General features: G+C 50.8%; 9 protein-coding genes across 9 annotated transcripts; 6 read left to right on the plus strand and 3 right to left on the minus strand.

The window, feature by feature from the left end:
- Positions 1–4989: 4989 nt before the first annotated feature.
- On the minus strand, positions 4990–5692 carry CGGC5_v002414 (putative ankyrin repeat protein; the record flags this gene model as incomplete). The annotated part of the gene is made up of 3 exons (XM_066150955.1): positions 4990–5172; positions 5281–5421; positions 5522–5692. The coding sequence occupies 3 exons, from the start codon at positions 5690–5692 to the stop codon at positions 4990–4992; spliced, it is 495 nt and encodes a 164-aa protein (XP_066009838.1).
- A 1083-nt stretch (positions 5693–6775) lies between these two features.
- On the plus strand, positions 6776–7444 carry CGGC5_v002415 (uncharacterized protein; the record flags this gene model as incomplete). Its single annotated transcript, XM_066150956.1, has 4 exons — positions 6776–6822; positions 7092–7127; positions 7181–7284; positions 7383–7444. The coding sequence occupies 4 exons, from the start codon at positions 6776–6778 to the stop codon at positions 7442–7444; spliced, it is 249 nt and encodes an 82-aa protein (XP_066009839.1).
- Positions 7445–8647: 1203 nt separating this feature from the next.
- On the minus strand, positions 8648–11862 carry CGGC5_v002416 (uncharacterized protein; the record flags this gene model as incomplete). The annotated part of the gene is made up of 5 exons (XM_032027485.1): positions 8648–9948; positions 9996–10476; positions 10549–10874; positions 10923–11692; positions 11744–11862. The coding sequence occupies 5 exons, from the start codon at positions 11860–11862 to the stop codon at positions 8648–8650; spliced, it is 2997 nt and encodes a 998-aa protein (XP_031876136.1).
- A 1771-nt stretch (positions 11863–13633) lies between these two features.
- Positions 13634–15254, plus strand: ZEB1-8 (FAD-linked oxidoreductase ZEB1; the record flags this gene model as incomplete). Its single annotated transcript, XM_032027486.2, has 2 exons — positions 13634–14071; positions 14154–15254. The coding sequence occupies 2 exons, from the start codon at positions 13634–13636 to the stop codon at positions 15252–15254; spliced, it is 1539 nt and encodes a 512-aa protein (XP_031876138.2).
- Positions 15255–15629: 375 nt separating this feature from the next.
- On the plus strand, positions 15630–17156 carry ataH (Acetyltransferase ataH; the record flags this gene model as incomplete). Its single annotated transcript, XM_032027487.1, has 1 exon — positions 15630–17156. The coding sequence occupies one exon, from the start codon at positions 15630–15632 to the stop codon at positions 17154–17156; it is 1527 nt and encodes a 508-aa protein (XP_031876137.1).
- Positions 17157–17548: 392 nt separating this feature from the next.
- Positions 17549–20273, plus strand: bglI-1 (putative beta-glucosidase I; the record flags this gene model as incomplete). The annotated part of the gene is made up of 5 exons (XM_032027489.2): positions 17549–17680; positions 17725–17772; positions 17820–18792; positions 18841–19514; positions 19566–20273. The coding sequence occupies 5 exons, from the start codon at positions 17549–17551 to the stop codon at positions 20271–20273; spliced, it is 2535 nt and encodes an 844-aa protein (XP_031876123.2).
- Positions 20274–21314: 1041 nt separating this feature from the next.
- Positions 21315–22607, plus strand: CGGC5_v002420 (uncharacterized protein; the record flags this gene model as incomplete). Its single annotated transcript, XM_032027490.2, has 2 exons — positions 21315–22385; positions 22443–22607. The coding sequence occupies 2 exons, from the start codon at positions 21315–21317 to the stop codon at positions 22605–22607; spliced, it is 1236 nt and encodes a 411-aa protein (XP_031876124.2).
- Positions 22608–23362: 755 nt separating this feature from the next.
- Positions 23363–24157, plus strand: gno (Gluconate 5-dehydrogenase; the record flags this gene model as incomplete). The annotated part of the gene is made up of 1 exon (XM_032027491.1): positions 23363–24157. One exon carries the CDS (start codon positions 23363–23365, stop codon positions 24155–24157), a length of 795 nt encoding a protein of 264 aa, XP_031876146.1.
- Positions 24158–24399: 242 nt separating this feature from the next.
- Positions 24400–26230, minus strand: STL1-7 (Sugar transporter STL1; the record flags this gene model as incomplete). The annotated part of the gene is made up of 4 exons (XM_032027492.1): positions 24400–24522; positions 24581–24689; positions 24749–25641; positions 25700–26230. The coding sequence occupies 4 exons, from the start codon at positions 26228–26230 to the stop codon at positions 24400–24402; spliced, it is 1656 nt and encodes a 551-aa protein (XP_031876147.1).
- Positions 26231–26972: the final 742 nt, after the last annotated feature.

Below are 26972 nucleotides of genomic sequence, written 5' to 3' on the forward strand. Positions count from 1 at the left end.
TTGAAGCCAATATGCCTGGGGCCAATTTGCCTGGGGCCAATTTCCCCCGAATCTAGGGCCCCCCCCCCCCCCCCCCCCCCCCCCCCCCCCCCCTTGGTGTAACATCTCAAGACACGCAATGCGCTTGTACCGCACGCAGCTTATAAACCCGCACTCCCGGACACCAACTTGGTGAGCTGAGCATCCAGAGAGGTCAAATCATAAACACCCAATCTCGTTATCAACTACAATCCACTTCTATTATTGTATCCACAAACCTTCTTCTTTGGGCGCGCGGGGCTGTGACCCCGCGTTGCTCACATTTCGGCGGACCGACATGATCATCGATTAAGAAGACCAGAGCCACCCTTCCTAGAAAATACCGAAGAACTTGATTTCAAAGTCGATTATCTTTCTTCCACATCGTTTCCGTTTGAGAATGGCTGGTCGTGGACAACGTCGTTCTATGAAACCTCGAGTTCTCTGCTGCTAGACCAGATTTTGGTCAATGATCCAGATCAAGAGGTATTCAGTGGCTACACAGACACTGAATGCATCTGGAAAAACTCTGGATTGTTGACTGAGGTATCAGCTCAGCAGTCATGGGAACCATGGCATTCAGAGGACAATGAGGTCAGCGCCAGCGCTCAAGGAAACATTGATCTCACCATGCCTACAAGCAAAAATCCTGATTTGGACAATTTCAACACTCTTTTTGGACCTCATTCCACCTCATGCTCTGTCATAGGGCCGAGTTTGTCTTCGTACACCATCGTACCCGCAGACTCCGACTCAGTCACGGGTGCGGACCACATACCTGATACCACATCCTCAATATTGCCTGCAATCACCTGCCAGTATTTTGGGATCGAGCCAGCAGAATCCGACGCGAAGTCCTACCATACCGAGGATGACAACAATATCTCGTTGGGAATCAACGATCTGCAATCCTTAGCCGAAGGCCTGTCAGCATCTACTTCTCCATTAACATCTGTGTCAACCGGATGTACACCGATTACTTCGGAAGCTGAAGGATACGCCCGTACGCGGCTACACTTCAAGCTGAACAAGAAGAAGTACGTTTGTGAGATGGCGGGCTGCTCAAAGTCATTTCTCAGCCCTAAGGATCTTCGACGACATTGTAACTCGGATACACACGCTCAGACGGACGCGGTGTCTTTTCAGTGTCGCTGTGGTTACTCACAGAGACGCAAAGATCACTATCGGCGGCATCTGCGCCAGAGCATGGGTAAAAGGCAATGCAAATCCACGCAACCCTATTTTCGCTGCATTTGCAAACATGCTACACCCGAGGACGATCTACTACAGCACTTGCAGCATATAACCACGTGCGCTTCAGGTCGTGGTATTTCGGGAAGGCCACGCAAAACGTGAGGTCGTCCATAGAAACTCATGAAATTGACAGAATTATCAGTAGCTGCATCTAAGGATGCAACTTCCGGATTCGCTAAGGAAAAAGCTCGTGTGTGAGGTTGTTGTGAAAAAAGAAACGTGCTTGGATGAGAGGATCGACGGTTTTCGAAGGAGGGCGTGCTCTGCTCTCGATTGCATGATCAGGTGGCGAGAAAGGCATCTAGACTCGCTGACGAGTCTAGGAGCCTTACTGTTTTTCTTAGTTCTGAAAAATTATTGTCTCTTTTGTCATCCAATCTCAGATGAGTGGAAGGACGCTACCTCGAGGGTTCGGGGTTTTAGGACTTCTTCCTTGGCTTTCATTCCGGGTACTCCTTGTGAGCGCAGTGAGTGGGTCCCTCTAGCTTGTAGCTAAGGGCTGGCGAGCTCCAGGCGGAATATTGTGTTTCAATTGATCAGGTTATGGTCACCAGAGTCAGTTACCTCTTATGCTGACCCAGCATGGTGTTGGGGATAGGGTCAGCGTTGATGCCCGCGTCGCGTCATACGGTTGGACACAGATGGAATATCTGCTAAACACAAACGTGCAAAAAAACTTGAAAAGAATAAAATCCCCTGTTATATCGAGCGACAATTCTGCAAAGAACAGTATTGCTGGTGACTGCCGATCCACTTGTCTTGACACAGATATATTCAAATTCGATGTCCACACTGGCTAAGATGCTGGAGGTGAGTTTCGAATAAAACTTGCGATAGAAGACCCTGATCCCAAGAACATTGATGGTCAAATGGTTGGGGCGAACTGACCTGTAGGAGCCGGAAATTTGAAAACCCTATACCAAGGATCGGGCCTCGTCTGTTGTCTAGGTAGATCTGCACAATCCATCTCATCATCCTACTAGGAGTGCTCTAGACTTTGTGTTCCCCAAAGAATTCAACGTTCACCGCAGAGCCCCGAATCCTTATGAAGGGCTTGCGCATTAAGATGGGATCTTCGCGCAGATGAATGAGATCGAACACCGAACCCGTGCTTTATTGTCGGTTGCATGTGACAGATAATCTAGTGGCCCAAGAGACGTTGATCCAAACACATCAGGCCCAGCTCTGCTTCCCGAAATCGACCACAAGCAGAGGTTCGCATGCAAAATGGGTTGCACTCGGTCTTTGGCTAGCCCGAAAGATCTCCGGCGACATTATCGTTCGAAGGCTCATACCGAAGAAGCAACCAAGTCATACGAGTGTCGATGCGGTTACTCAACTGCTCGCAAGGATCATTATCGGAGACACCTGAACAACATCTCCCATGGAAAGACTTGCGCGTACCGCAGGCGGCAGGCCCAACTTCCGGTGTATTTGTGAGAAAGAGGGCGCAGAAAGCAAGCATCTAAAGCAGATCCAACATGTCAATGTATGCCAAGCAGAACGAGGTGTTGCGGGTAGGCCAAAGAAGACTAGCGGGTAGGGCTTAATTGGTTTCAAGTTGATCTAGTAGTATCTTTCCGCAATTCTCCCGCAGACCGTTTGATAAATTACAACATCATTTCCCCTCGCCTGGATCATACTTAGCTTACAAGGAAGACGCCTTGTGTATTGTGTTTTCAACTCACTCGTATCGAAGCCATGGAGTGTTCGTTGCTTTGCTTTCTTGCTGATGTTGGAAATTCGTGATTTCGCCCGCGTACCAACACCTAACATAGTCGCGCAGGCAACTCAGGGTTCATGGTAGTCCTCGTCCTGTGCCAACCAATGTTGCCGACGGGCGCCAAACGGCTTGATCCGACACAAAGAGGAGGGTATTGAATGCGCATGCGGGGCAAGAAGCAAATAGTTCCGTCTGAATAAAGCTTGTGATCTGCAAAGCTAATATGATCCCCAAACCTTGATCTACAGGACGAACTGGCACCCAGAACGGACCAGAAGCTTCACTGTGCGTACTCATTGTCTTCAAAATTGACCTTCGCAAATGCGACTCTTGCGTTACTCAGAGTTCCCAGATGAGCCGTTCTCGTTGCTGAATGTTTACTCAAAGTCCTCTGAGAATTATGTGTGAGAGTGTGCTTGTTAAAGGAATTCAGCAAGCGACTTTATCTCTAATAGATGAAATCGAACACCGAGACTATGCGTGTTTCCGGCAGCCTTCCGGCAGACGTGAGAGTAGATCACCTGGTGATCAAAGAATCTTGGCCGCGCAATTCAAATCCCGTCCTTATTCGGGGGCCGCGGGAACTATAAGCCATTTCTGCAACAAAAGGAAACTGGAGGACGACATCGAGTTATGGGGACCGGAAGAATACAAGTTGAGTAGTCGAACTCTATGATTGCCCGCATATACTTTACCTAAATGAAAGCTTGTTGGATAAATGCGCTAGACAGCAGATCTAGGTCGTTTTCCACAGAAACTATATCAAACCTTAGTCTCCGGCGCCTAGAGTTTTACAGGTTCCCACATTCGGATGTTTTCGTATTGGTGGATGAAAGACGAGTATTCGTATCGAGGCTATGCCAACACCGTGTAAAGAGGGTCAATTGATGTGCAGATTCCAAGTGAAACATCCTGGCAAGCGATTTGACCAGGGCGCATCTCCAGTAATATTAGGGCGCGCCAATGTCCGGCGGCGACTTACATATTTGCCTGGAACATCGCCGGCGGCTGTTCGCGCTTGCTTGCATGGGCTCAGTCCAAATGAGCGCACAGTACACGTAGGCATTTTGAAACTGCCGTAATGCTGTATCGCCGGCTGAATCGACGCGGAGGTCAATCGCAACTACAGCCTTCAGGTCCACGATAGTCGGTCAAAATTAATCTGTGAAGGTTTATGAACATGAATCATCTCCTTCAGCTAGGCATGTTCTGCTGCAATTGAGATTGCAATTAATCGTATCCAATCGTAGCGCGTCGTTGCAAAGGACCGTGAAATCTATAAATCTAGCCTCTGGATCACTTGTTCAGCATTGGAACGTTGCCATTGATCTCACCTAAGCTTTTCTTTCTCATACCTTACTTGACCCAGAGCTCACAACAAGGAGAACGCTGTTTCTTTAACCAACATAAAAATGAAGTTCATCAACGCTCTTTTCCTCTTCGCGACCCTCGCTGCGGCTGTCCCGGCGAGCAATCAAAATGAGCCAGTCCCTGCAAAGCTCGAGGCCCGTCGTGGTCCAATTGTCTCGTGTGTTGGAAAGAAGAAATTCGGAGACAGTAAGTCATCATGCGACCTATTCAGATATCTCGGGGCAATTCTGGTCCGTGTTTTACTCGTTACTAACGTGAGCGCGAATCACAGCCTGCAGACAGAACGGCGAATGCTGCTCGGGTTATTGCTCTCCTGTTGGAGCTTGCGGAGTCAACTAGGATACGTGCAGGACTTGCACAAACCTATGTGCCAGTCATAAGTCAAACACTGGACGTGGCATGGCAATGATCTTCTCAAGCTGTATTTTATTGTGAGACCGTTCTGGTCTATGAAGCATGCACTCGTCTAGAATGAGACGAATTGCATGTTTTTGAGTGAAATCAATGAATGTCTTGCCCAACTCCAGCTCGCGCGATGAATCCCGAAAAGCCATATCCGTCACAAAGTTTCCATGAGTCAGTGATCAAAAATGCGGAGGATTTAATCTCTCTCCCACCGGCGTTCATGCCTTGAATCTCTCAGGCGCACGCTCCTCGGCGCCGTCCTGCGGGACGGCCTTCGCCTTGCCTCGGCCTGGCGCCGACTCGAACTTGTCCTTCCACTTCGCCTCCGCGTTGAACATGGACAGACACTGCATGGCCGAAGGCTTGCCGTAGTCCGGATCAGCACCGCCATCCAAGAGGACCTATTCCGAATTCGTCAGCCGTCAGGCTCCGGTATCCGTGGCAGCAACATTTCTTTGATGCTTCACGATGGGTGAATCCCGGGCAATCGCCCCGACGTTCTAACTTACCTCAATCACTGCATCCAGGCCTTTGAAGACGGCACCCGCGATAGGGCTCTGACGCTTGTCGTTCAACCTGTTAGGGTCCGCTCCATGTTGGATCAGGAGCTTCACTGTATCCGCGTGACCGTAGTATGCCGCCAACATCAACTGCAACAAATGTTAGCTACCGCCATCCGTGCTTTCCATATGCCGAAGCCCCCGGCAGTAAAGCCGCAAACTGCCGAGCATGGCGTTCGGGGAAGCTCACCAAGGTGTCTCCCTTCTCATTCGTCAAGTTGGGCGGAAGTCCGTCCTCGAGAGCCTCCTTCAGCACCGTCTTGTTGCCCTCCCGCGCAGCATTGTACATGCTGGCGGCCAATTTGATGGCCTCCAGCGACGGCGAGAATGCCGTGGCCGACGTCAGACTTGATCCGCTCATGATGATGTATGAAAACGATTTGCGTGCTTTCCTTTCGTAGGGCTGAGACTTAGCGATGCCAACAACGGCAGTGGTTCCCCCGCGATTGAAGGTGCCGAACCAATGTGAAGGGCGGAGTCGTCAGGTCAGCAACGTGCGCTATTCGGTGAAGTCGGGGCGAATCTTCGAGAAATCATTAGTAATCTGAGACATGATTGGCTCGGAGTTTGTTTGGAGGGCCTTCACCGCTAGCATCAAAGTCCGGCGTTTCCGTGCCACGTCTCATTTACTCTCACCGATTTTGTGGCTGGCTGCGATCGCTGGTATGTCGAGCTTTTGCGACTGAAAATGGAAGAAAAAGAGATGTGGCTTTAAGAAATTGCCAAAACCGCGATTTTGGTTTTTATTAGCTCTGTAGCTCTTACCCAAAAGTTGCTGCTTTCTATCTCGGCCTACCTACCTTCCTCCAATCTCACAAACACATTCTGGATGCGGTATTGACATCTCGGAGAGCAAAGCTTTCAATACAATAGTGACTGTTAAGGTTGCTTGCATAAGAGTTCTCGTCGGATGTCTGACGCCTCTTTCTGACGTTTTCGAGCGGCTTGCTACAGCCAGGTCATGATACATCCTCAGCAACAGATTCACAAACCCTACAGTTATGAAGAAGTTCGAGCAGCGATACAAGTTGGGAAAACACTTTCACAGATGCATGGCGAGCTCTTGGATGTGGGATATCGTGGTTGTTTTATAACGAGTCGCTATGGACGGCTTGCCTGAGGACATGCGCAGTGACAGAGTTAAAAGGACTGCGCCAATGGCCTTGCGGAATGTGTCTTGGGTGACCATGACATCAACTGTCGATTGAAGTTTCTAGAAGGGAAGGGAGCGAGTCTAAGAGTTTAGCCCTTCAAGAGGAATATGTCTTTGGCTCTCCAAGCTTCAGACACTATTTCTGAACCTAATTCGAACAAAAAGGCAGGCAAGTGCTACACTTTTACTAATGATAGAAATTCGTAGTTTGGACTTATGATCATAAATATCTGCTGACATGTTTTGTCCCGTTGGAACAGGTCAGGCAGAAAACTTTGCTTGGCCGACAATATGCCAGTGGCGATCAGATCCACCAACGTCATGTTGAAATGCAGGATGTAAGACCAATATTACTGGAATCTTGAGAGAGGTCGATCCGAAATCAGCAAGAAGTTTAGACTGGAAACTGGCCCCAAGTATGAGGTGAATGGCAGTCAAAATAATAATTGGCCCCAAAGAACATGATCCCAAACAAGCCCAGTCCATTGATACCTCGGTTTGGGGCCAAATACATTCTGGAGCATAAAGATCGGAAATGCTCCAGAGTTTTGAGTAGTTCATGAATTACAAACAGATAACAACCATCACGCAACTAACCCAAACCTAGCCAGGGCATCATCGAGACAAGCCTGATAATAGCCAAGTTAGTGTCCAACTCCAGTCTTTGAGTCTGGTGCGTACTAACATGCGCCGCAGAATGCAAGAAAACCAGCAGAATACGAACGCCTGCTTAGAAAAGGGAGTCCAGGAGCCGAAGAAGTCCTCATTAAGCCACCCGATGGATCGTTGGCTCGACCAATGTGCTAAGGCGGAACCATGGAACGGGCTCATACACATGCGCAAAGATCATACACACCTGCCGTATAGAAGGCCTGACGATGCTAAAACCTGGAGCCAGGCAGCCAACCCAAGCTCAAGCGGATCTACCTTGAGGTCCTGAAGCCTCGTTCTCAGTACTAGACGGTCTGTCTTTGAAGTTTAAATGTCAGGGCTAGGCGAAATTGTGGATATGGTTCGCATGAGTCGCGAGAAAGGCGAACAGAATTTTCAAACCGCCCTATAAAGAATTTGTTTTCAACTGTGCACACTCCCTATAGGCTTGTCTCAAACATGTTCAAGACTATTTTGAAAACCCCAGAGTCCACACCGAGACACGACCACTTGTAACAGTCCTACACATACGCCATCAACCATCATGACAGCCAACAATAACTTGAGGAAGGTCTTCATTGGTACGAATTTGTCCGTCCCAGACGTTTACAATCTCTGGGGATACAGAGGACAAACGCCAGCGGAAGCCAAAAGGCGCCTTTCCTGGTCATTTGTCCGGACCGAGATAGGCCGCACAAAGTACTATGGACATTACGTCGAGGGTGTGAATAACAGAGAGTTCAACGTCATTCGCGGTTACTTCGAGGGAACTCTTCGCATGCGCCCATCTCGGATCAACGTCGAACTCCAGTGTCCCAAAGGACCCGTACACAGACGCAGAAATGTCGTTAGTTGGGTGCGGACGGATTCCCCTAGGCTGCAACCTCAGCCAGGTGCACCGCAACAGACGGCCATGCCACAGAATCATGCACCAAACATGAATACTGCTGTCCCTCAGACTTCGGGAACAGTGCCGCAACAAGTCCCCATGCCGCAGAATTCTCACTCGAATATGGATACCCCCAATCCTATGCCTTTGAGAACACGCCCCAACCAAACGCCCGCATTGCAGAATACGCAATTGAATGAGATGTCGGGATCCGGCGGTTCGAGCCCACCCAACTACCAGCCTCTGCAGCCTCTGTATCCCGAATTGGGAAATCTCGACTCTGATCCGTCCTCAAATGGACCTGACTTCGGTTCTTCTACTTGAGTCGATTATGGGCTGAACGATGGGTTATCGCACCAGAGTGATGGAGACATGAGTTAAATACACCTGTAAGGCTCAACCCAGTATCCCAGCAGGAAGGTTAACTGACAAGATTGGACAGAAAAGATTGTACATAAGGGAAGAGACAGGAAGGGTTCGATAGGAGGTGATCCAAGGAGTCAATAGCAAGGATCACAACCGGGACAGTATAGTAGTTTATCTCGATGGAATGGTCCATGTCCTGAGTCCTGACTAGGACACAGTGCAGTAGTTTATTTCAATGCAGCGATATAGTGCAGTAGTTATTTCAATGGAACAGTCAAGGACCTGATAGACCGAAGCTCTACAGGCTCTATGAGACCAAACTTCTCCCAAGCCGCCTCAGTGTAGTACGTTGGTGTTTGCGGACCAAAGCCGATGCTAAAGACTCGGTCTACGTTTGCTTTGACTGAGTTGAACAGGGTTGTTGTCACTTCAACTTTCAGTGTGTTGTTGCCTGTAATGATGAAACTCGAAATATCAGCAACGGGGTATGTCGGGTCTACCGGCGCAAGCTCCTTCCCATTTATCCAAGCTCTCAAGGTGTTCAACACGGTTCCAAAGTTGATAGTCACGGCTACCAGGTCGTCGAAAACCCATTCAAAACTGGTGGAGTATGTGCCGACCCCGCTAAGGTGCTCGATGCCGGAAATATTTGTCCAAGGCCTCAGACTGTCCAACTGACCAACATCAATAGTAGTAACTTCGCCTTCCAAGGTGTCATTGTCGGCGGATGGGCCGTATGAGTTCACGATAAGATGCCAAGGGCTCAGAGTAATGACAGCTTGAGCTGGGCTGGCCGCAGGAGGGAGAGTAATCTGGGTTCCGTTGCTCAATTTCAGCCATGCCTCGTCAGATCCATGGAGCCATATGTCAAGGTCTTCCGAAGAAGGAATGTGGACCGATTCGACGTTCGGTGAGTGTTCAATGACGAAGAGGTTGTTTTCAGTGGATACCGAGAGTTCAAGTATGAGCGTTTGATGTGCCTTCAGCCCGACCCTCGTCGTGATGCCTGTAGAGGTGTTCTGGTACACAGCCAGAGCGGTCCTTTTTCCAGTCCAAGCGTCGAGAATGAATGGGGCTGTATTTGGGCGCGCGGAAAGCGAGATGTCAAAGGTTCCATGTTCGCCGGTGTTGTATAGATAGACGTAATCGCTCTGGGAGGAAGTGTTTGATGTCCAAAACGTGTAGAGGTTGGACGCGTTAGAGTTTCCATGTGTATTGGCACGCGGCAAAACGCCGTCGGCAATGAGCAGGGAGGGAGAAAATGCCTCCGTGCTAAGAAAACGAACGGAGTCGTAGGTCAGGAGTTCGTCCATGCTGGACGATACTTCTTCCTGACCGTTGATCCCGATGGTAACATTCGGAAGGGGCCCTACGATGTAGATCGGCAGACCACTTTGAGCGAAGCTGACAAGTGCCGAAGATGCGTTGGGCGTGATCTGTGACTGGTTGTAGATTATCAAGGCTGTGTATCCAGGTCCCTCTGGCGCAATAACTCCATCGACAACTTTGGCGTGGTCAGACACGAGGTTACTGGGGCCCAGATACTCAAATGTGTATCCTGAGAACTGTCAGTGAACAGTACTTCTACGGAAAGCTTGATCTTACCAAATTCATTCAAATCGCTCTTGTTGTACACACTAGCGCCAAACTTGAATGGAACCTCAAAGTAATAGAAAGCAAGATCAACTTTTGGAACGCCTCGCCACATGATCATTGAATTCCTTGCGGAATATGTCATGAGGTCGTTGAGATGTCTCCAAGCCGGCTGTCGAGGACCCCACATATCCGAGTATTCGTACTGGAAGGAAGTGTAGCCCGGCCATGTTGTCCCAGGATACTGCCCGCTATATGCGTAGCCATGTAGAACGACGTTGTTGACACCGGCGGCGAATGAACCATCAAGGAGGGCTTTTAGATTGGGGATGGTCTGCTTGTAGGTACTCCCAAGAACTGCTCCGAGCTCAGTTGAGATGACGTTGCGGCCAGCTAGATGAGCTGCTCCGGTGAATTGACGGTACTCGTTGATGCTTTCGGAGAAACCTAAAGACTCCAATTCTGGGACTTGGACATGAGCTACTGCTTGAATCTGGACAACTTCATGTCAGCATACGACATTTTGCAACAGGAAAAGAAGGAAAGATTAAGAACAAGCCCTTACCATATCGACAGGCATATTGTATGCGGGCTGTGTGGAGAGCTTCAAGCCCTTGGCCGAGGCCCAGGTGTTGTAGTGCTCCAAATACTCCAGATAGCCCTGGCCAAGGGCTGACTTGTAGTCTTGCACATAAGGCCCGCCATCAGTAGCGTATCCGCCCAGGGTGTAAGTGACATTATACGGCGGCAGGTACCCACCCCATGCGTTCGTGGCATGGAAGAGAATTGGGAGGTACTTGGTGATGCTGTAACCATTCAAGGTCTCAAAACGAGATGCTAGACCATCGGTCCACGGCAAAGCAGCCTGCATCTCCATACTGTCTTCCCAGACTAGATACGAGTCAGCATTGGGCTTGAGGCCAACAAGGAATTACGAACTGTATTCGCCAGCCTCCTTGACGAGAGAAGCTACCGTATGATCTGATAGGATCTGTTGGTCCCAGAAGTCTGTCATCTTTTTGGCCCCCTCGGAACTCCAGTGATCCACTATCCAAGAGCCGTTACCCAGGGCCGTCGTGGCATCCGCGATGGAGACACAGCTTCTCTGGTTTGTGTAACGCTCGTAGATACCGAAAATGATCCATGTCCCATTCCCTTCCGGGGAAATCCACGAGAGAGTACCCTGATTGGTAAGGTTGGTCAGGTCAACCAACGTATCCTCCTCGAGAACAGACATGTAGAAGTATTCCGCCAAGTGGACTTCGGTGACGATCTTCCCGGCCACGACCGCCACAAGGTAGTTGGCGCCCCACGGCTCTGGTGTATTCATGAAGCCGGTGAGCATGTTGTACTGTACGTTGGGCGTTGGCACTGGCCCGGAGTAGAGCTTCCCCGACGGAACCGTGATATTTCCATACACGAGCTCCTTGGCGAGGCCCACGGTCTCGACCACAGAGGGAACACCAGCACCTTGATTAGCACCAAGGGCTAGATCAAGCTTCAGACCATGGGCTGCAGTTGCGTTCAAAGCCGCCGCCAGTACCCCTGTGAAAGCTTCTGTGCCGAATCCGTAAATCGACCAGTCAGTCAATGCCGGGCCCAGACCGTAGTTGTAGAACGGGAGGAACTCGAGGCCTCCAGCTCCAACTTCAGCAAGATGGTTGACATCGTCAATGACAGACTGACGAGGAACTGAGGCATCAGGGAGCCTATCAAAGGTAAGAAGCGTTTCTGAAAAATGAGACCGAAAAGGTACATACCAGTATCGGAACTTTGGGCGGTACTCTGTTGATGGGTAATCGAATCCGGAGAGCGAAGCCAAGGACACTGACGCATGGCTGATACCGATAATGAGCACCAACCAAAGCAGATAGTGCATGGTTAATGAATCACAAGACAAAAAGCAAATCCTGTTACAACTATGTCTTGAAATATCGAAAATAAGAATGGTCGATGGTGACTGCCAGGGAGAGCGATAGAGCGACAACAGCAAGGCAAAAGTTTGAGATTGTCCGGCATCTATTGCCTCTTATGTCCTGTCAGACATACAGCCATCTTGATACGGGGAGGGAGCAGCGAGCACATGGCTGACGCGTGCATGTTTACATTTTACCCAGTCCTATGACTCTTTGGGGATGGTCAAATCTGGGGTACTTCGGCAGATGCAGCTCGATTCAGGGTTGCGATTGAAATTTAGGTAATTCTGGGGTGAATGCATGTCGGTACTTGATGTCGTACTCGGGGCGAGTACGGCGCGTGGATCAACAGCTAGAATGTCAAGGCATCGAGATGGAGTCGGGAGAAAGCATGGCGAGGACACCTCCAGAGAGCTGTGCCTTCGGTCCTTATCATGCTCGTGGGGTGGAAGAAAGGACGATAGATCCGGACTTGCTGCTTCTGATTTGATAGATAAGGTCCGTAGTCCAGTTGACACATGTTCGGCGGCGCTTCTGGTGGGGAACCTTGCAACTTCTCGCGAGTAATACGACGCCCGACGAGAGGATACGCGTATAACATCTACAGATCCAAATGCACCGCATCGTGCACGAATAAACTCCGGGAGAAAATAGAGCGAGGTAAACATGCCCAGTGTGGCACCTGACGGAACCTGTCTGAGAACGCGTCAATTGAGTCCTCAGCAGCGTTTGCAGTGAAGATTCTCACTCAAACTGAGCGCATAGTGACACATACGAGAAAGCGCTAGTTTTCAGAGCTGACTTCCGTGCGAAAAGAATAGACTACCAAGATGTATAGTAGTGCATCCATTCGGACTGATGATGTGGGAATAGTTAGTGGCTATGGATTATGTGTTGTCAACTTCCCATTTGTTAGATGGTCTTAAATTTATATCCAAGGTTTCTCGGCAGTATGTAAATCGGAATGTAACTTCTTCACGAGCCTCAAACCTACGTTGAATCACGGGGGGAAATCTGCGCAGTCTGAAAGGTCACCGTAGGTGGTGGTCAGGTGCATGTAGCTGGATTATCAAAGCAAACCTCAGGCGACCAGCCGGGTTAGCCCCGACAGCTTAAGAGTAAGTCCCGGAAGATTCCAAAAGGACGATTGGGTAAATCGGTGTGCATACCTGAACAGGAATGTGGTTTAGGAAATTGCAAGTAGAAAAAGCAAACTCCTTTGTTTTGACCAAGCATGCTGTCAGCAGGATCTCTAAACTAATGCCGCTTCCTCCACCAGAATCCCCTCAGTATGCATAGGATAGCGAATAAGGCTCAGGCAACTGGTACTAGTGAGCCTGACGAGGCGAAGATCGCCAGCTTGGCAGAGGGGATTGCATTTCTTGTGCAACGTCGGGAATACCCCTCGCGAAGGTCGGTTCACGCTCTGGGAGCGAATCGTTTTCATAAATAAGAGCAAGACTCTTGTAAACCTGTGATCGGTGTTTTAGAGCAGAGGATCGCAAACATCTATTGATCATGGTCATTGTACGGTCAACTTTGATTTGTTTGATCCTTGCAGGGGTTGTGGCTGCAGAGGGCCACTGCAAAGTGTACCCCGGCGATGATGCATGGCCCTCCGACGAAGCCTGGGCATCGCTCAATGCTCGAGTCGACAATCGTCTCCTCAAACCGCGACCGCAAGCCGCAGCGTGCTATCCGGGGTCTGAGTACGATGCAGCTGCATGTGCGACCATGTCAGCCAACTGGAACAATTCGTACACTCATCTCGACGACCCTATCGAGATGTTCTCGCCTGTGTACTCTGGCCTCACTTGTCTTCCACCCAATATTTACGACTCTGGAAACTGCTCAATGGGCGGATACCCGTGGTACGTTATCAATGCGACTTCGCCCAAGCACATACAGGAGGGAGTTAGGTTTGCAAAGGAAACTGGGATCCGATTGGTGGTTAAAAACACCGGCCATGACTTTTCTGGCAAGTCTGGAGGCGGCGAATCCTTGAGCATCTGGACGCATTACTTGAAGGATGTCGAGTACATCCCAGAGGTAACAGATGAGACCGAGGGATATGCTGGGGCTGCATTCAAATGTGGTACCGGCGTACAGGCGTTTGAGATTTACGAACTAGCTCACAAGCACGGGAAGGTCGTCGTTGGGGGAGAGGGCCAGGTATGTAATAAACACCTTCCTCTTCACTATCGCATTTCCATCGCATTTCCAGTCAAGAAATCCAACTGACAACCTCTATTAGACTGTCGGAGTAATGGGAGGATACATACAAGGCGGAGGCCATTCTCCTCTGAGTTCTCTCTATGGCACAGGTGCAGACCAAGCTCTGGCATTTGAGGTTGTGACGGCAGACGGGAATCTTATAACAGCCGATCATACCCAGAACTCTGATCTCTTTTGGGCTCTTCGAGGGGGCGGTGGCTCTACCTTTGGAGTCGCGACATCGGTAACTGTCAAAGTATTTCCGGATATGACCACCACAGCAGCGGCGTTCAAATTCTCCACGGCAGACGGCATTTCGAATTCTACGTTTTGGGCGGGCGTGCGGAGTTACTTTGACTACTTTATCGACAACGCAGATGCAGGAACATACTCCTATTTCCGAGTTTTGGCGAACAACCCGAGCCCTGGCCATTTTACGCTTCAAATGTCACCATTTCTCGCTCCCAATAAAACCCTAAAGGTTGTGGAGTCTTTGCTGAGCCCATGGCTCACAGACCTTGCGGACATGGGAATTAAGTTGGCCCCAAATATTACTGAGTACGACTCGTTCTACCCATCCTGGAAGGACTTCTTCCCATTGGAGGGAGTGGCGAAGGTGAATATCCAAAGTGGCTCTCGCCTCTTCCCCCGAAAGAACTTCGAGTCTGAAGATCTGAAACAAGCCACCTTCGATGCTATCCGCAAGTCCGTTGAGACAAATCATGTTTTCATTGGCTTCAATATGAAGATGGTTAGCCCGGACGATCCTGACAACGCGGTAAATCCAGCTTGGCGCGATAACATTCTATTCGCAATACAGCTGGGATCGTGGTCTATCAACGCCACCGCAGATCAGATTCTCAAGATCAGAGAGGAATTTACTCATGGCCACATGCAGCGCTGGAGAGACGTCTCCCCAGGTGCTGGCTCTTACTTGGCGGAGTCAGATCGCATGGAGCCAAACTTTCAGCAATCTTTCTACGGGGACGAGAAATACCCTCGCTTGCTTGAGCTGAAAAGGAAATGGGACCCTGAAGATGTGTTTTATGCTGCAACGGCAGTGGGCAGCGAGTTTTGGACAATTGAGACTGCCGATGGATTGCCTCATGAGAATGGAAGACTGTGTCGTGTCGAGGAGTAGCCAGGCATGGATTTGAGGACGTGGCCTCCGGGTCAAACTCTCGCGGGCTAGGGGGCGTTAGGGGAACCCGGTGGATGCGGGTGTACCTACACGAATGCAAAGTTCAATTTTATAGACGAGGCACCCACCGTGATGGCTGAACTGAACGGAGATGGCCAATATTCTTAAGGTTATTGATGGTGACTATTATAAGAACCCATGTCGACTCGCCGCACCAAACGCTCGAGCTTTGCTACCTGCGTCCCAAGGGGTTTGCCTTTTTCAACTGTCGTTCACCAGCCAAAACGCGTGGGAAGCAAACTGCCAATTCTAGTCTTTCAGTTGGATCTATGCACTAACACAGACGTTCGAGTCGAAGAAGAACCAACCGACGAAATGGAGTCCATCGTCGAGAATGTAACTTCGACAGCCCTTAAACATACCGGCGGCATGGAGTCCATCGTCGAGAATGTGACTTCGATCGCCAAGAATATCACTTCGAAAGCCTCCAACTACACCCACGATGAAGTGCAACGGATGTTAACGGAACAATATGCCGCAAATATGTCACAAAGGTCATATAGGCTGCCTACCGCGACAAATCACACAGGCTGGCAAGCTTGGGTTTGGCCAGCATTAGTCTATCTCGTTGGTTTGACGTGCGGTGTCGTAGCCGTCAATTGCAAGGAGAAATACCGCTTACCCTCTGTGCTCGCCTTCTGCGCCACCGGCATCGAGATCTTGCGATACGTCAGCGGAATCAACATGAACTATGCCGTGAAGGACACTTTACTCAAGGGCATCATCATCCAATGCATGGGCGCGGTAGTCATGGTTCTTCGCGAAGGATTCGTTCTCACCGAGGAGCAGAAGAGACTCCCATGGCCTCAGCGTGCCCGTGCCACTTATAAGATTGCATGGAACGGACGTTTTATCAATACCGCTCGGCAAGCCCCTGTCTACCATCTCATAAAAGACCAAGACAAGGAAAGACAGGTCCCATCGGCTGTAATCGAGAAGAGAAAGGAACTGGCCGAAAGAAAAGCCCAGAAGGCCACCACCGAGAACGACAGAAAAGACAACGAGATTGCCCCAGTCACCGATACGGCGAACAAGCAAGTCGCCGTAGAGCTTTGGAAGAGATTCAGCACTCACGCCTTGAAGATATGGAGAAATCATCGTCTTCGGTGGATGTTGGAAATGGTATGTCGAATACTCCTCATCATCATCGTAGACAACGCCAAGGACATCGTCATCGACAGATATCTCGGCTTCGTCTGGACGGACATAGAGGACCACAAGTCGGCAATAATCCGTCGCTTCCTTAGGGGGGACCATATCGAGCCCCGCGAGTTTTGGGTTCGTGTCTACTTCGCCTTCGAATCTATGTGGGCAGCCTACAACTGGTACAACCGAGCTCACTTGTTGTGCGCTTTATTCTTTGTCGGCCTTGGAATCGACGAACCCGAGGAATGGCCCCCTATGTTCGGAGACATCCGCCAAGCATGGAACATCCGCCGGTTTTGGAGCAAGTACTTTGACCGCCTCATTTACCGCACTGTCTGCGGCACTGGAGAGATGATGATGCAGGCCGTCGGGCTCGGCAGGGGTCCCTTCATGGGCAAGAAGCGCTGGCTGCTGAACTGCCTTGTTTTTACCATCAGCGGTTTCTTCCACGCTTACACGGATCACCTGGCCGGTATTAGGTGCGGCTTTTGGTGGGAAGTCTTCGCGTGGGTGGCAAACTTCGTTATCATCGCCTTCGAGACGTTGTTCCTGCACTATCTCAAAACGTATTGCCCAAGGGTATACCACGCGCTGAGCGGGAAAATTGGAAAGACCATCGGATTCGTCTGGGGCTTTTCTTGGGTCTGGTGGGTCACCCCGAAGAGCCAGTTTGTGACGCTCCGGTGCATTCCCTAGGTTTGATCAAGGGCAAAGAACGGATCGACGGACGTCAGTCATCTTGCGGAGGAGGTTGGATTCAGTGCGGGACATGAGTTATTGACGTTTCATGTTGTGTACAAAATCAGAGATTACCGAATGAATGATGCACGAGCGGCTCATTCGTGCTTTCATGGGTGATCTTGGTCAAACTTGTGATTGCCATGGCAAACCGCCGCGGAGAAATTGTGGATGCTCTGGCTGACGCATACCACAATTTCTCCACGGAGAGAATTTATTGATAGAATCTGAGAAGACTACAAGTATATAGTCTGAAAACATTACTAGAGCCTTTTGGAAATGCCAAAGCCCTTGCTGCAAGAGCTGCTTGATCGGTCTGAACCGAATTGACCGCTCGACCGTCAGTCAGTATGTCGGGAGCTCTGATCAACGTGCCACGTACCGTTATGAATCTTACTCTCGAGGAGAAGATTAGACTTCTCGCGGGCAAAGACACTTGGACGACACATGCGATTGACCGCCTCAAAATTCCAACTATCACAGTATGGCGCCACCAGTAATATGTGGGCATTGCTGACCTTTTCAGACCTCCGACGGGCCACATGGCGTTCGAGGAACGGCTTTCTTCAATGGAGTATGTGGGATTCTACCTGAAGCTTTCATCGTCGCTGACCTATAAAGCCTCCGGGGTGTCTGTTGCCTTCAGCCACGGCCATGGGCGCTACCTTTGACACCGAACTGATGCATTCCGTGGGCGAGATGCTCGCAGCTGAAGCCAAAGAGAAGGGCTGTCATGTTATCCTCGCCCCTACTGTCTGTCTACAAAGGTCTCCGCTCATCGGTCGTGGCTTTGAAGCTTTCGCTGAGGACCCATTCCTGAGCGGCACCTTGGCGTCTGCATACATCAGTGGCGTGCAGACAAACGGTGTGGGGGTTAGCATCAAGCACTATGCCGCCCATGACCAGTCTACTATGTCTATTGAAGACTCAATCAGAGTTTCGGAGCGAACGATGCGTGAGATGCATCTCCTACCCTTCCAGATTACCGTCAAAAACGCGAACCCGTGGTGCTTCATGACGGCGTACCATAGGATTAACGGTACTCATGCGAGCGAGGATCCATGGCTCTTGGGGGACATCCTTCGCAAGGAGTGGGGATGGGATGGACTTATCATGAGTGACTGGTTCGGGACGTACAGCACCTCTGAGGCTGTGAATGCCGGGCTTGATCTTGAGATGCCCGGGCCAGCAAGGTGGAGGGGCGAATTGCTCACGTGGGCCGTTTTGTGCCGCAAGGTCAAGGAGGCAACCATTGATGAGCGGGTCCGAAGTCTGTTGAATCTGATCAACAAGGTTCAGCCAGCACTGAAGCATCGGCGCGACGAGCGTATACAAGGTGATACTGAAGAGAAACGGCGGGTGTGCAGGAAGGTGGCAAGCGACTCAATAGTTCTGTTGAAGAACGAACGGTCTGTGCTGCCCCTCAATCCGTCTTCCGAGCAGACCTTTGGTCTAATTGGACCTGCTGTTCGGTTGCCTGCCGTAAGTGGTGGTGGATCAGCGGACTTAGTGCCGTACTATGTCAGTACACCGTTGGATGCTATTGTTGACATCGTAGGGGAGGGAAGAGTGAAGACAGCTATAGGATGCCATGGTAAGTGATGCTAGCTTGAGCTATCATGCTTATGCTGATCGATCGCAGGCCATCTCTTCACACCTCTTCTATCGTCCAATGTGACTGTTCCTGGTACAAATCAGCCTGGTTACATCCTTGATTGGTTTGAAGAGAACTTTGAAGAGAACCCAGATGCAACGCCTGTGTACACTACAACGACGACACAGGCGCAGATGTACTTCGCCGATAGTCTTCCAAAGGGCGTCCCCAGCGCGTACTGGTTGCGTGTGAAGACGTGCTGGACTGCCACAAAGACGGCAAAAGTCCAACTCGGACTTTGTGTTATCGGAAAGGGAAGACTCTATGTCGACGGAAAGCAGGTGATCGATCTTTTCACCAGCCAACCCAAGAAGACGATGCATACACCTATGTTCAACCAAGCAAGCATGGAGCTGACTGCGGATGTTGAAGTTGAGGTCGGAAAGAGTTATGAAGTCTGCGTGGTGCTTCGAAACGAAGCCGCCATTCCCGGGGTTGGTGCTCTCAGCGCAGGTGGATTGAGGATCGGCTGCTGTGAGAAGATTGATAAGGAGCAGGCTTTGGATGAAGCTGTGAGACTGGCAAAGTCTGTCAACATACCCATTGTGATAGCTGGACTAAACGCGGACTATGAGAGTGAGGCCGTTGATCGGAAGTCTCTTGACTTGCCGCCGGGGATCGATGAGTTGATTGAGCGGGTTGTTGCGGCAAACCCCAGCACTGTAAGTGTGTTACTCTCCGCGACTATGAACTCGTTCCCTAATGTATCCTAGGTTGTTATAACTCAGTCCGGGTGTCCTATAGCTATGCCCTGGATCGAGCAAGCTGCAACTGTTGTACACGCCTGGTTCGGCGGTCAGGAGACAGGAAATGCCATGGCCGACGTTCTGTTTGGTAAGGTCAACCCCAGCGGCCGTCTGTCAGTGACCTTTCCAAAGCGTATTGAGGATACGCCAGCTTTCTTGACATTTGGAAAAGGCCAGAGGGAGATCATGTATGGCGAGGGCGTTTTCGTCGGTCACCGATACTATGAGAAGGTCAAGACGCGCCCGCTTTTCTACTTCGGTCATGGCTTGTCATATACAACTTTCGAATATTCCAACCTGCAGGTGCCGAAGAGGGTACGGTTTGATAATGGCAGTGCGATGTCATTTGAGGTTACCATTGACGTGCGCAATGCTGGACTTCGAGATGGCTCAGAGACCGTTCAAGTATACATTCAAGACATCGAGATGACGTTTGACCGTCCTCGGAAAGAGTTGAAGGGCTTTACTAAAGTCTGGGTTGCGAAAGGAGACATCGTCACTGCCAAGGTGACTCTTGACAAGTATGCGTTGTCATATTGGAACGAAGAGTCGGAGCAGTGGCTGGCTGAGAAGGGCACATTTCGCATCATTATTTCGAAGAGTGGCGACCCAGAAGACGAAGCGCTGAGCGCTGAGATTGAACTGGAGGAAGACTTTAGTTGGCAAGGTCTTTGATAGAGGAATTCCAATCAATCCATTACTTTTCGCGATGAATCCCAAAAAGAGACCAGGACTCCATGGGTGCTTCTTAGTCTAACACTTTCCACAATCGGCATCCCGCGATGGTGATGTTAGTTGCATAAAGTTCATAAATGCACTTATACCGTAGCCGCATGAACTGTTGGATTGACGACTGTGTCTGGATAAAGGGATGCTAGAAATGCATTGAATAATATGCAAGAACCGGTGATGATGGGTAAATACAAGACAGAACCCCGCTCGGACCGGTATAGGAGGAAATCCCTCAATCAAGCAGAACAATCACCTTTTGATCAATGGACCTCAGTGGTATTGCATTAAATCAACATCGTTTGTCTAACATGAACAAATTCCGCCCGTTGTGGTGAAATATTCTCCGACATTCAACTCCGAATACCCCCGCTTTGAATTTCCCCGCGGGGAAATTACTGCAGCTGCTCTCATACATCACCAGCGTCGCGATGCCCGTACCGAATTCTGCACTATCCAAGAGAGCTTGTGATGCATGTAGGCAACGAAAGGTGAAAGTAAGCTTGTTTCCCTCGCCCGATTCATAGACTTGAGCGCGCCTCAGTTGAGACCCGATCGTTGCTTATTTCTGACATGCGATAGTGCGATGCAACTCAGCCATGCGCAAACTGCAGCATATCAAATTTAGACTGCACCTTCAAAGTGATCCCTCGAAAGAGAGGCCCAAAGACGCCTCGCGCAAAGGCCCAAGACCCGCCGCCTAACAGGCAGAGGACCTCTCGTTCACCGCAGACAAGAAGCGGTGACAATGGCAGACCTCAAGTTACATCAACAACTCATTGCGAGCCAGTCGGTACAGCTACTTCTGTCTACTCAATGATAGACTCAGCAACTCCACCTTCAAGAATACGAGGCGAACTCTTCTCAGCAATATTTGAATTACTGCCATCACCAACTATAAGACAAGTCGTTGACGAGTGCATCTCTCTGTATGTACTGCACATGTTCCCAGTGTGCCCAATTTGCCATGTGCCGACTCTTCGAACCATGGCTGCTGCTTACTTCCCAGTTCCTGGATCCGCGTCATATGTTGATGACACTGTACTCGATGAGGGTGCCGAAAAAGAAAGGGTTGCTGCCATGAGACCATTCACTCTACTCACTGCATTGTGCGCCGCTGTTGCTTCTATCTATCCAGACTCAATCCTGGCATACCGCGATCTGGTTGCGACACCTTTTTTGCAGGCATCGAGGAGGATAATGAAAGTGTATGAAGACTATGATACACAGTATCCTGATTCGAGCTCTTTGGCTATTCGCCTTTTCCAGTCGGCAGCACTCCAACATTCAGCTGGCAAGACGCCCTTGGCATGGCATGTTCTAAGCCAAGGCGGTCTGCTGGCTCAACATCTTCGACTTCATGACGAGCATGTTCTGTCAAAGTACGACCCTTTGGAATCCACTCTTCTTCGAAACAATTTCTGGATGCTCTATGTGTGCGACAAAGCTGCCATTTCTCTTGCAAATCGGCACGTCACATTACATGAGCCCTTATTCGACTCAACCATGACTATCAAGGAAAGCGACCAGACGAGGGTTCCCCTGCTCGACCCGAGCATGAGGAATGTGCCGGATTCCTTTGAAGACACTCTAATGGTTGGCTTCCACTTGATTCAACGTTGCTGGGCCTCGACTGGTCGTCTACTTCTGGCAGTTAGATCAAAGAGACAAAACACCACGCTTACCAGCTCGATGGCTGAAACGACATCAGCCACTGAAAAGGACGTACTGACTTCGATGTATATCGAAGTCATGAGCCTCTTAGACGACTTGCCTCCTTGGCTTAACTCGCCTGACACGGTCGATCTGGATGCTCAGTATGACGTTGCTTTCCAACGATCTTGCTTTTGGACGCAGAAGTCTCGGCTTATTGCCATGTTTCACGGCGTTAGGATTATGGTCCTTCGGCAATGCATCGAACACGGCCTGATGAGTCTCATTGGACTTAATGATGACCCGTTGACACTGGCTATGGAGCAGATCAATATTGCCAGGGACGTCGTGCATAGTCTGACAAGTGTTCCTTTTCAATACATTCAAACCAATGGAGAGCCTGGTGTGAGTGTTCTGTCACTTTTGCTTCGGGCGCATGACAAGCTAACATAATCCTCCAAGATTGAACTGATGCGCGTCGTTGGAAGCATTCTGCTCGAGCTTTCTCAAAATGTCGAAAACGATGTTGTTCGAGGTCGAGCCAGCTCCTTGCTGTCCTCACTTCTCGACATACTTGCAAGACTTGATTCAAAGGCATCGGAAGAATTGCTCAGCCAGCAAACATGAGCCCAATCGTATCAATCACCGCAGAAAGATCTGTAGTGTCAAGCGACCCTCCCCGAACTCCCCCGCATTTCTACCTGAGCGCTTGCAAAGCTCGCCTGACGCCATCAGCATTCTGCATGCCGCCGAATGCTATCGCGTGCATTGACCATGGCGCTAATGGGAAACGGCTCGTCTGTCGCCAGCAACGACGGCATCCATCGCGGGCTCCTCCGATTCCAGCAACAGACCACGCGGACTTGACTCTGGGCTTCTTTTTGTCATAATTCATCATTGATATCATGATCAAATATACGATCTGCAAAACTACCCGCAGGAGTATCTAGACCATGGGTAGCATTTGCTGCCAGGGCGTTGAAGCCAAGTTCGTTTCTGCCGACCCCCTCATTTTGGGCTAGGTGTAAGCCATGCATGCCAACCCCCTCTACCCCAACTTTTGATGACATTCAGTCGCCTAATGCGACATTCGCGATATAACGACTGGTCCAACGCCACGTGAAGCTTGGCTGCAACGTCCAGATTCTGTGATAAGGCCGCCCTAATAGGCCGTTAGGTTCACACGCCGCCGGTAGCTGCATGCGACATCGCCCGGCTCGAACCGCCATTTCCCGATGGCTTTCCTGCCGGCAACGGCTGTTGCAATCACTCTTTAACGCTTCGCCATTTGAACCCCTCTTCGCTCGAACATCCACCTCAAAATCGTCCTGCACCATTTTGTCCGACAGATTTGGAAGAAGGCGTCAAAACTTCGACTGAAAATGGCCAAGAACTCACAGAAATTGCCCGCATATCTTACTCGCCTATTCAGTCTCGCCGGCAGGACCGCAGTTGTAACAGGTGGCAGCTCAGGTATCGGCAAAGAAATCGCCCTCGCCCTGGGCCAGTCAGGCGCAAAGATCATACTCGTAGCCCGTCGAGAACCCCCTCTCGCCGCGACCGTCGAACAACTCAAGCAGCTTGGTGTTCCCACGACATCAATATCAGCTGATCTGGCTCATCTTGCGGATCTGAACCATGCCATCTCACGGATCAAGTCGGCGCATGGCGTGCCAGACATCCTGGTGAATGCGGCCGGCGTCTCCCATCGACCTCCGCTGTCGCACATCACCCAGGGAGAATGGGACTTCACTATTGCCGCGAACCTGACGGCACCATTTGCGCTGGGACAGGCATTCGGGCCTGGCATGGCGGAGAGGGGGAGGGGGCGTATTATTAACGTCGTGAGCCAGCAGGCTTTTCGTGCTTTTGGGAACAGCGGGGCATACGGCGCCGCGAAGGGCGGACTGGCTGCCCTCACAAGGTCGCAGGCCGAGGCCTGGTCTCGGAAAGGCGTTCTGTGTAATGCCATCGCCCCGGGGGTCGTCGAGACGCCGATGACGGCGGGGATTCTCGCTGATACGGAGAAGGCGGAGAAGCATGCATCGAGGACGATGATCGGGCGGAACGGGATCGTGGAGGACTTTGCTGGAGTGGCGGTTTGGTTGGCGAGTGATGCTAGCGCTGCAGTCACTGGGCAGACTGTGTTTGTTGATGGAGGGTATTCAGCGACGTAGAGAGGCGTTTTCTTGCATACGAGCGCATATTATGGTGTCGTCTGGAGCTGCATCAAATTTGAATAGGTAGAGAATGACAGCATGGCATGAAACGGTTGTCGGGATGCTAAACCTATAAACTCAGTGAAGCACGCTGGTATCTGATGCAATTTCACAACTAACTGTTATACGATGAGCCAATCTGCTATCGCTTCCTTGGTAATTCCTCGACCAATAATTGATAATACACTGTTCTCAGGAATTCAAACAGCCGCCTTGCTTGTAATAGCCTGACCACCCAAAATCTCTCTCATGACTTCCTGTTCCTCATGGCCACTCAGGTCACCGAATGCCTCGTCCATCTGCTCAAGGGTCTTGCCCATAGTCTAAACATCATGTAAGCGAAACATGTCTCATCATTGCGTTCCCCATATGAAAACTCACTTCAGGGACAAGGAAGTATGCCCAGACCGCAGCCAAACCACAAAAACAGGCGAAGAAAACGTAGGTGCCGAAGCCAATGCTCTCAATCATCGGCGGAGTAACGACGCCGCTGTTACCAATGTCAGTCTGATCAGGCCGGGCTCTGACGAAGATGCAGTCTATACTCACACTGTGAAGTTGGAAAGCCAGGTGACAGACACTGAGAACGCAACGCCTTTCGAGCGCATGCCGTTGGGGAAGACCTCGGGAGGAAGAGCCCATCCAAGGGATGAGTACGACGCGCCAAAGATGATGATGAAGAGAAAAGCCATGGCGACGCACGCCCAGCCTGCGGATGTATTCTCGCCCCACTGACTGTTAAACGTGCCGACGAGGGCCGCGATGACTACGAAACAAATCATGTTACCGATAGCGCCATAGATGGCGAGCGGTCTGCGTCCGATCCTATCGATGAGAACGAAGGCGATGAATACACCGACGATCTGCAGAGCGTTGAAGATACCGGAGAGAATGAGCGACATGTCGTCTGATTGGCCAATGTTTCTGAAGAGGGTTGGTGCGTAATAGATGAAGCCGTTCACACCTTGGAACTGCTGGAAGAAGGCGACACCGGCACCAACTACTGTTCGCCTCCACGTCTTAATGGTGAAGAGGTCGAGCCACTGCACCACTTCCAACTTGAATCCACGGACCCCAGGGTGGCGGCGCTCCAGCATGACGGCCTGGAACTTAGCCTCAGCGAGAATGCCCTGATACTCAGCCTGCACGCGCTCGTCTGAAGCTGGGAGTTTTCGAAGCTTGCACAGACTACTCAAGCAGTCCTCATGCCTGTCCTGCATGGCAAGCCAGCGGGGCGAATAGGGGAAGAGCTGGATCATGGCGCCGAGTAACATGGCCGATGGTAGCTGAAGGGCAAACGGCACGCGCCACGAGGCCTCGCCGGCGATGTCCTTGCAAGCATACGTGATCCAGTACGCGATTGTGACGCCTCCGACGATGGCGACGGACTCGAGAACGAGGAGCGTTCCACGGAGATGAGGCGGGGAGACTTCGGAGATGTACTGCATCGCAAGGACTGTGTCAGTCTCACCGCACCAAACGCGCCAGGGCACAACTCACCATTGGGGCCCCGAGGGCAAGTGTTCCGGTGCCAATACCTCCGATTGTTCTTCCGACAACAACGGTCGCGTAATTGTATGCCGCGGTCTGGATGATACCACCGATGCAGAAGATGATGGAACTCAGGAGGAGTGCTTTCTTCCTGGACCAGCGGTCGGAGATATATGGGTAGAACCAGCAGCCGATGAAAGCGCCGAGCAGGAGCATACCCGTCATGAATCCCTTGTTGAACTCGTTCGCTGCTTCCGGGATGACGGCGTGGAACTGCGGGAGAACATTGGTGATGCCCATAACGCCCTGGTCGTAGCCGAAAGAGAACCCTCCGAGCGAGGCCAGGAATGCCGCGGACAACATGTAAGGTCCGGAAGAGAAGATGCCCCTTACACCGCTCGGCCCGTATGGAATGCTCTTCGCGAGGATGTCGATGTCGATGTCGATGGTTGCCTTTCCCTTGGTTGGGTTATCATCATGTTCGGCGTACCCGTTGCCGGAGGGCCCCTCGGCGGCAGACTTGTCACTGGCGTCCGCCATGTCGACTGGCTTAAAGGAGAGGAGGTGATATTGAGAAGGAGAGGAAGTGATTACAGAACCCAGAAAGGAGTTCGTATGACTCTGCAGTGAACGGGGAAGAGCCTTTGACGGGACGTGCGTGGACACGGAGCTTTATATGTAATTACGGAGCTATCCTATCTCGACTTGGTGATAACATTAACATGGGAACGGGCAGGGGCCGGGCTCTGCGCTGTGTGCCGGTGCCGTGGTGTAGCGGGGACCCCGCAAATCCAGACGAATGTTGGGGAAATCTGGGGTTTGGCATCTTGGAGTTTTGGTGTTCACAAACGGGGTGAATTCCCACGTTCGGTCGATGGACGCCGCGCTAGCCCAGTTCCCGGGCGCCTGGACCCCGGTTCCTGACACCTATCTTGCGGAGGCAAATACCCCGTAGAGAAGTAAAACTGTCCGAATTCAAGGCAGAGAAGATTGTCTTACCCATCATGACCCTAGTTTCCCCATGGGGTGGGTGCATGGCAACGTCACCCAATAATGATACAGGTTTGGCGGCTGATTAGGCAGGGGAGACCACTTTGGTATGACAGTTCCTGCAGGAGATTAGAATCATGTGGTCGAATACTAATCGAAAAAGAGCGTGCCGCGTAATATCACGAAGTGGAACGAAGTCTCTCATCCGAAACCGGCGATCAATATGCCTCTAAGGTCCCCTACCAGCCAATAAGCAACATGCGGGGCGAAAGTCCGCTCTTTGAGCCGCAGC

Source organism: Colletotrichum fructicola (assembly GCF_000319635.2).
Source record: "Colletotrichum fructicola Nara gc5 chromosome Unknown KSG_Nara_v1_contig01, whole genome shotgun sequence".
Taxonomy (NCBI): Eukaryota; Fungi; Ascomycota; class Sordariomycetes; order Glomerellales; family Glomerellaceae; genus Colletotrichum; species Colletotrichum fructicola.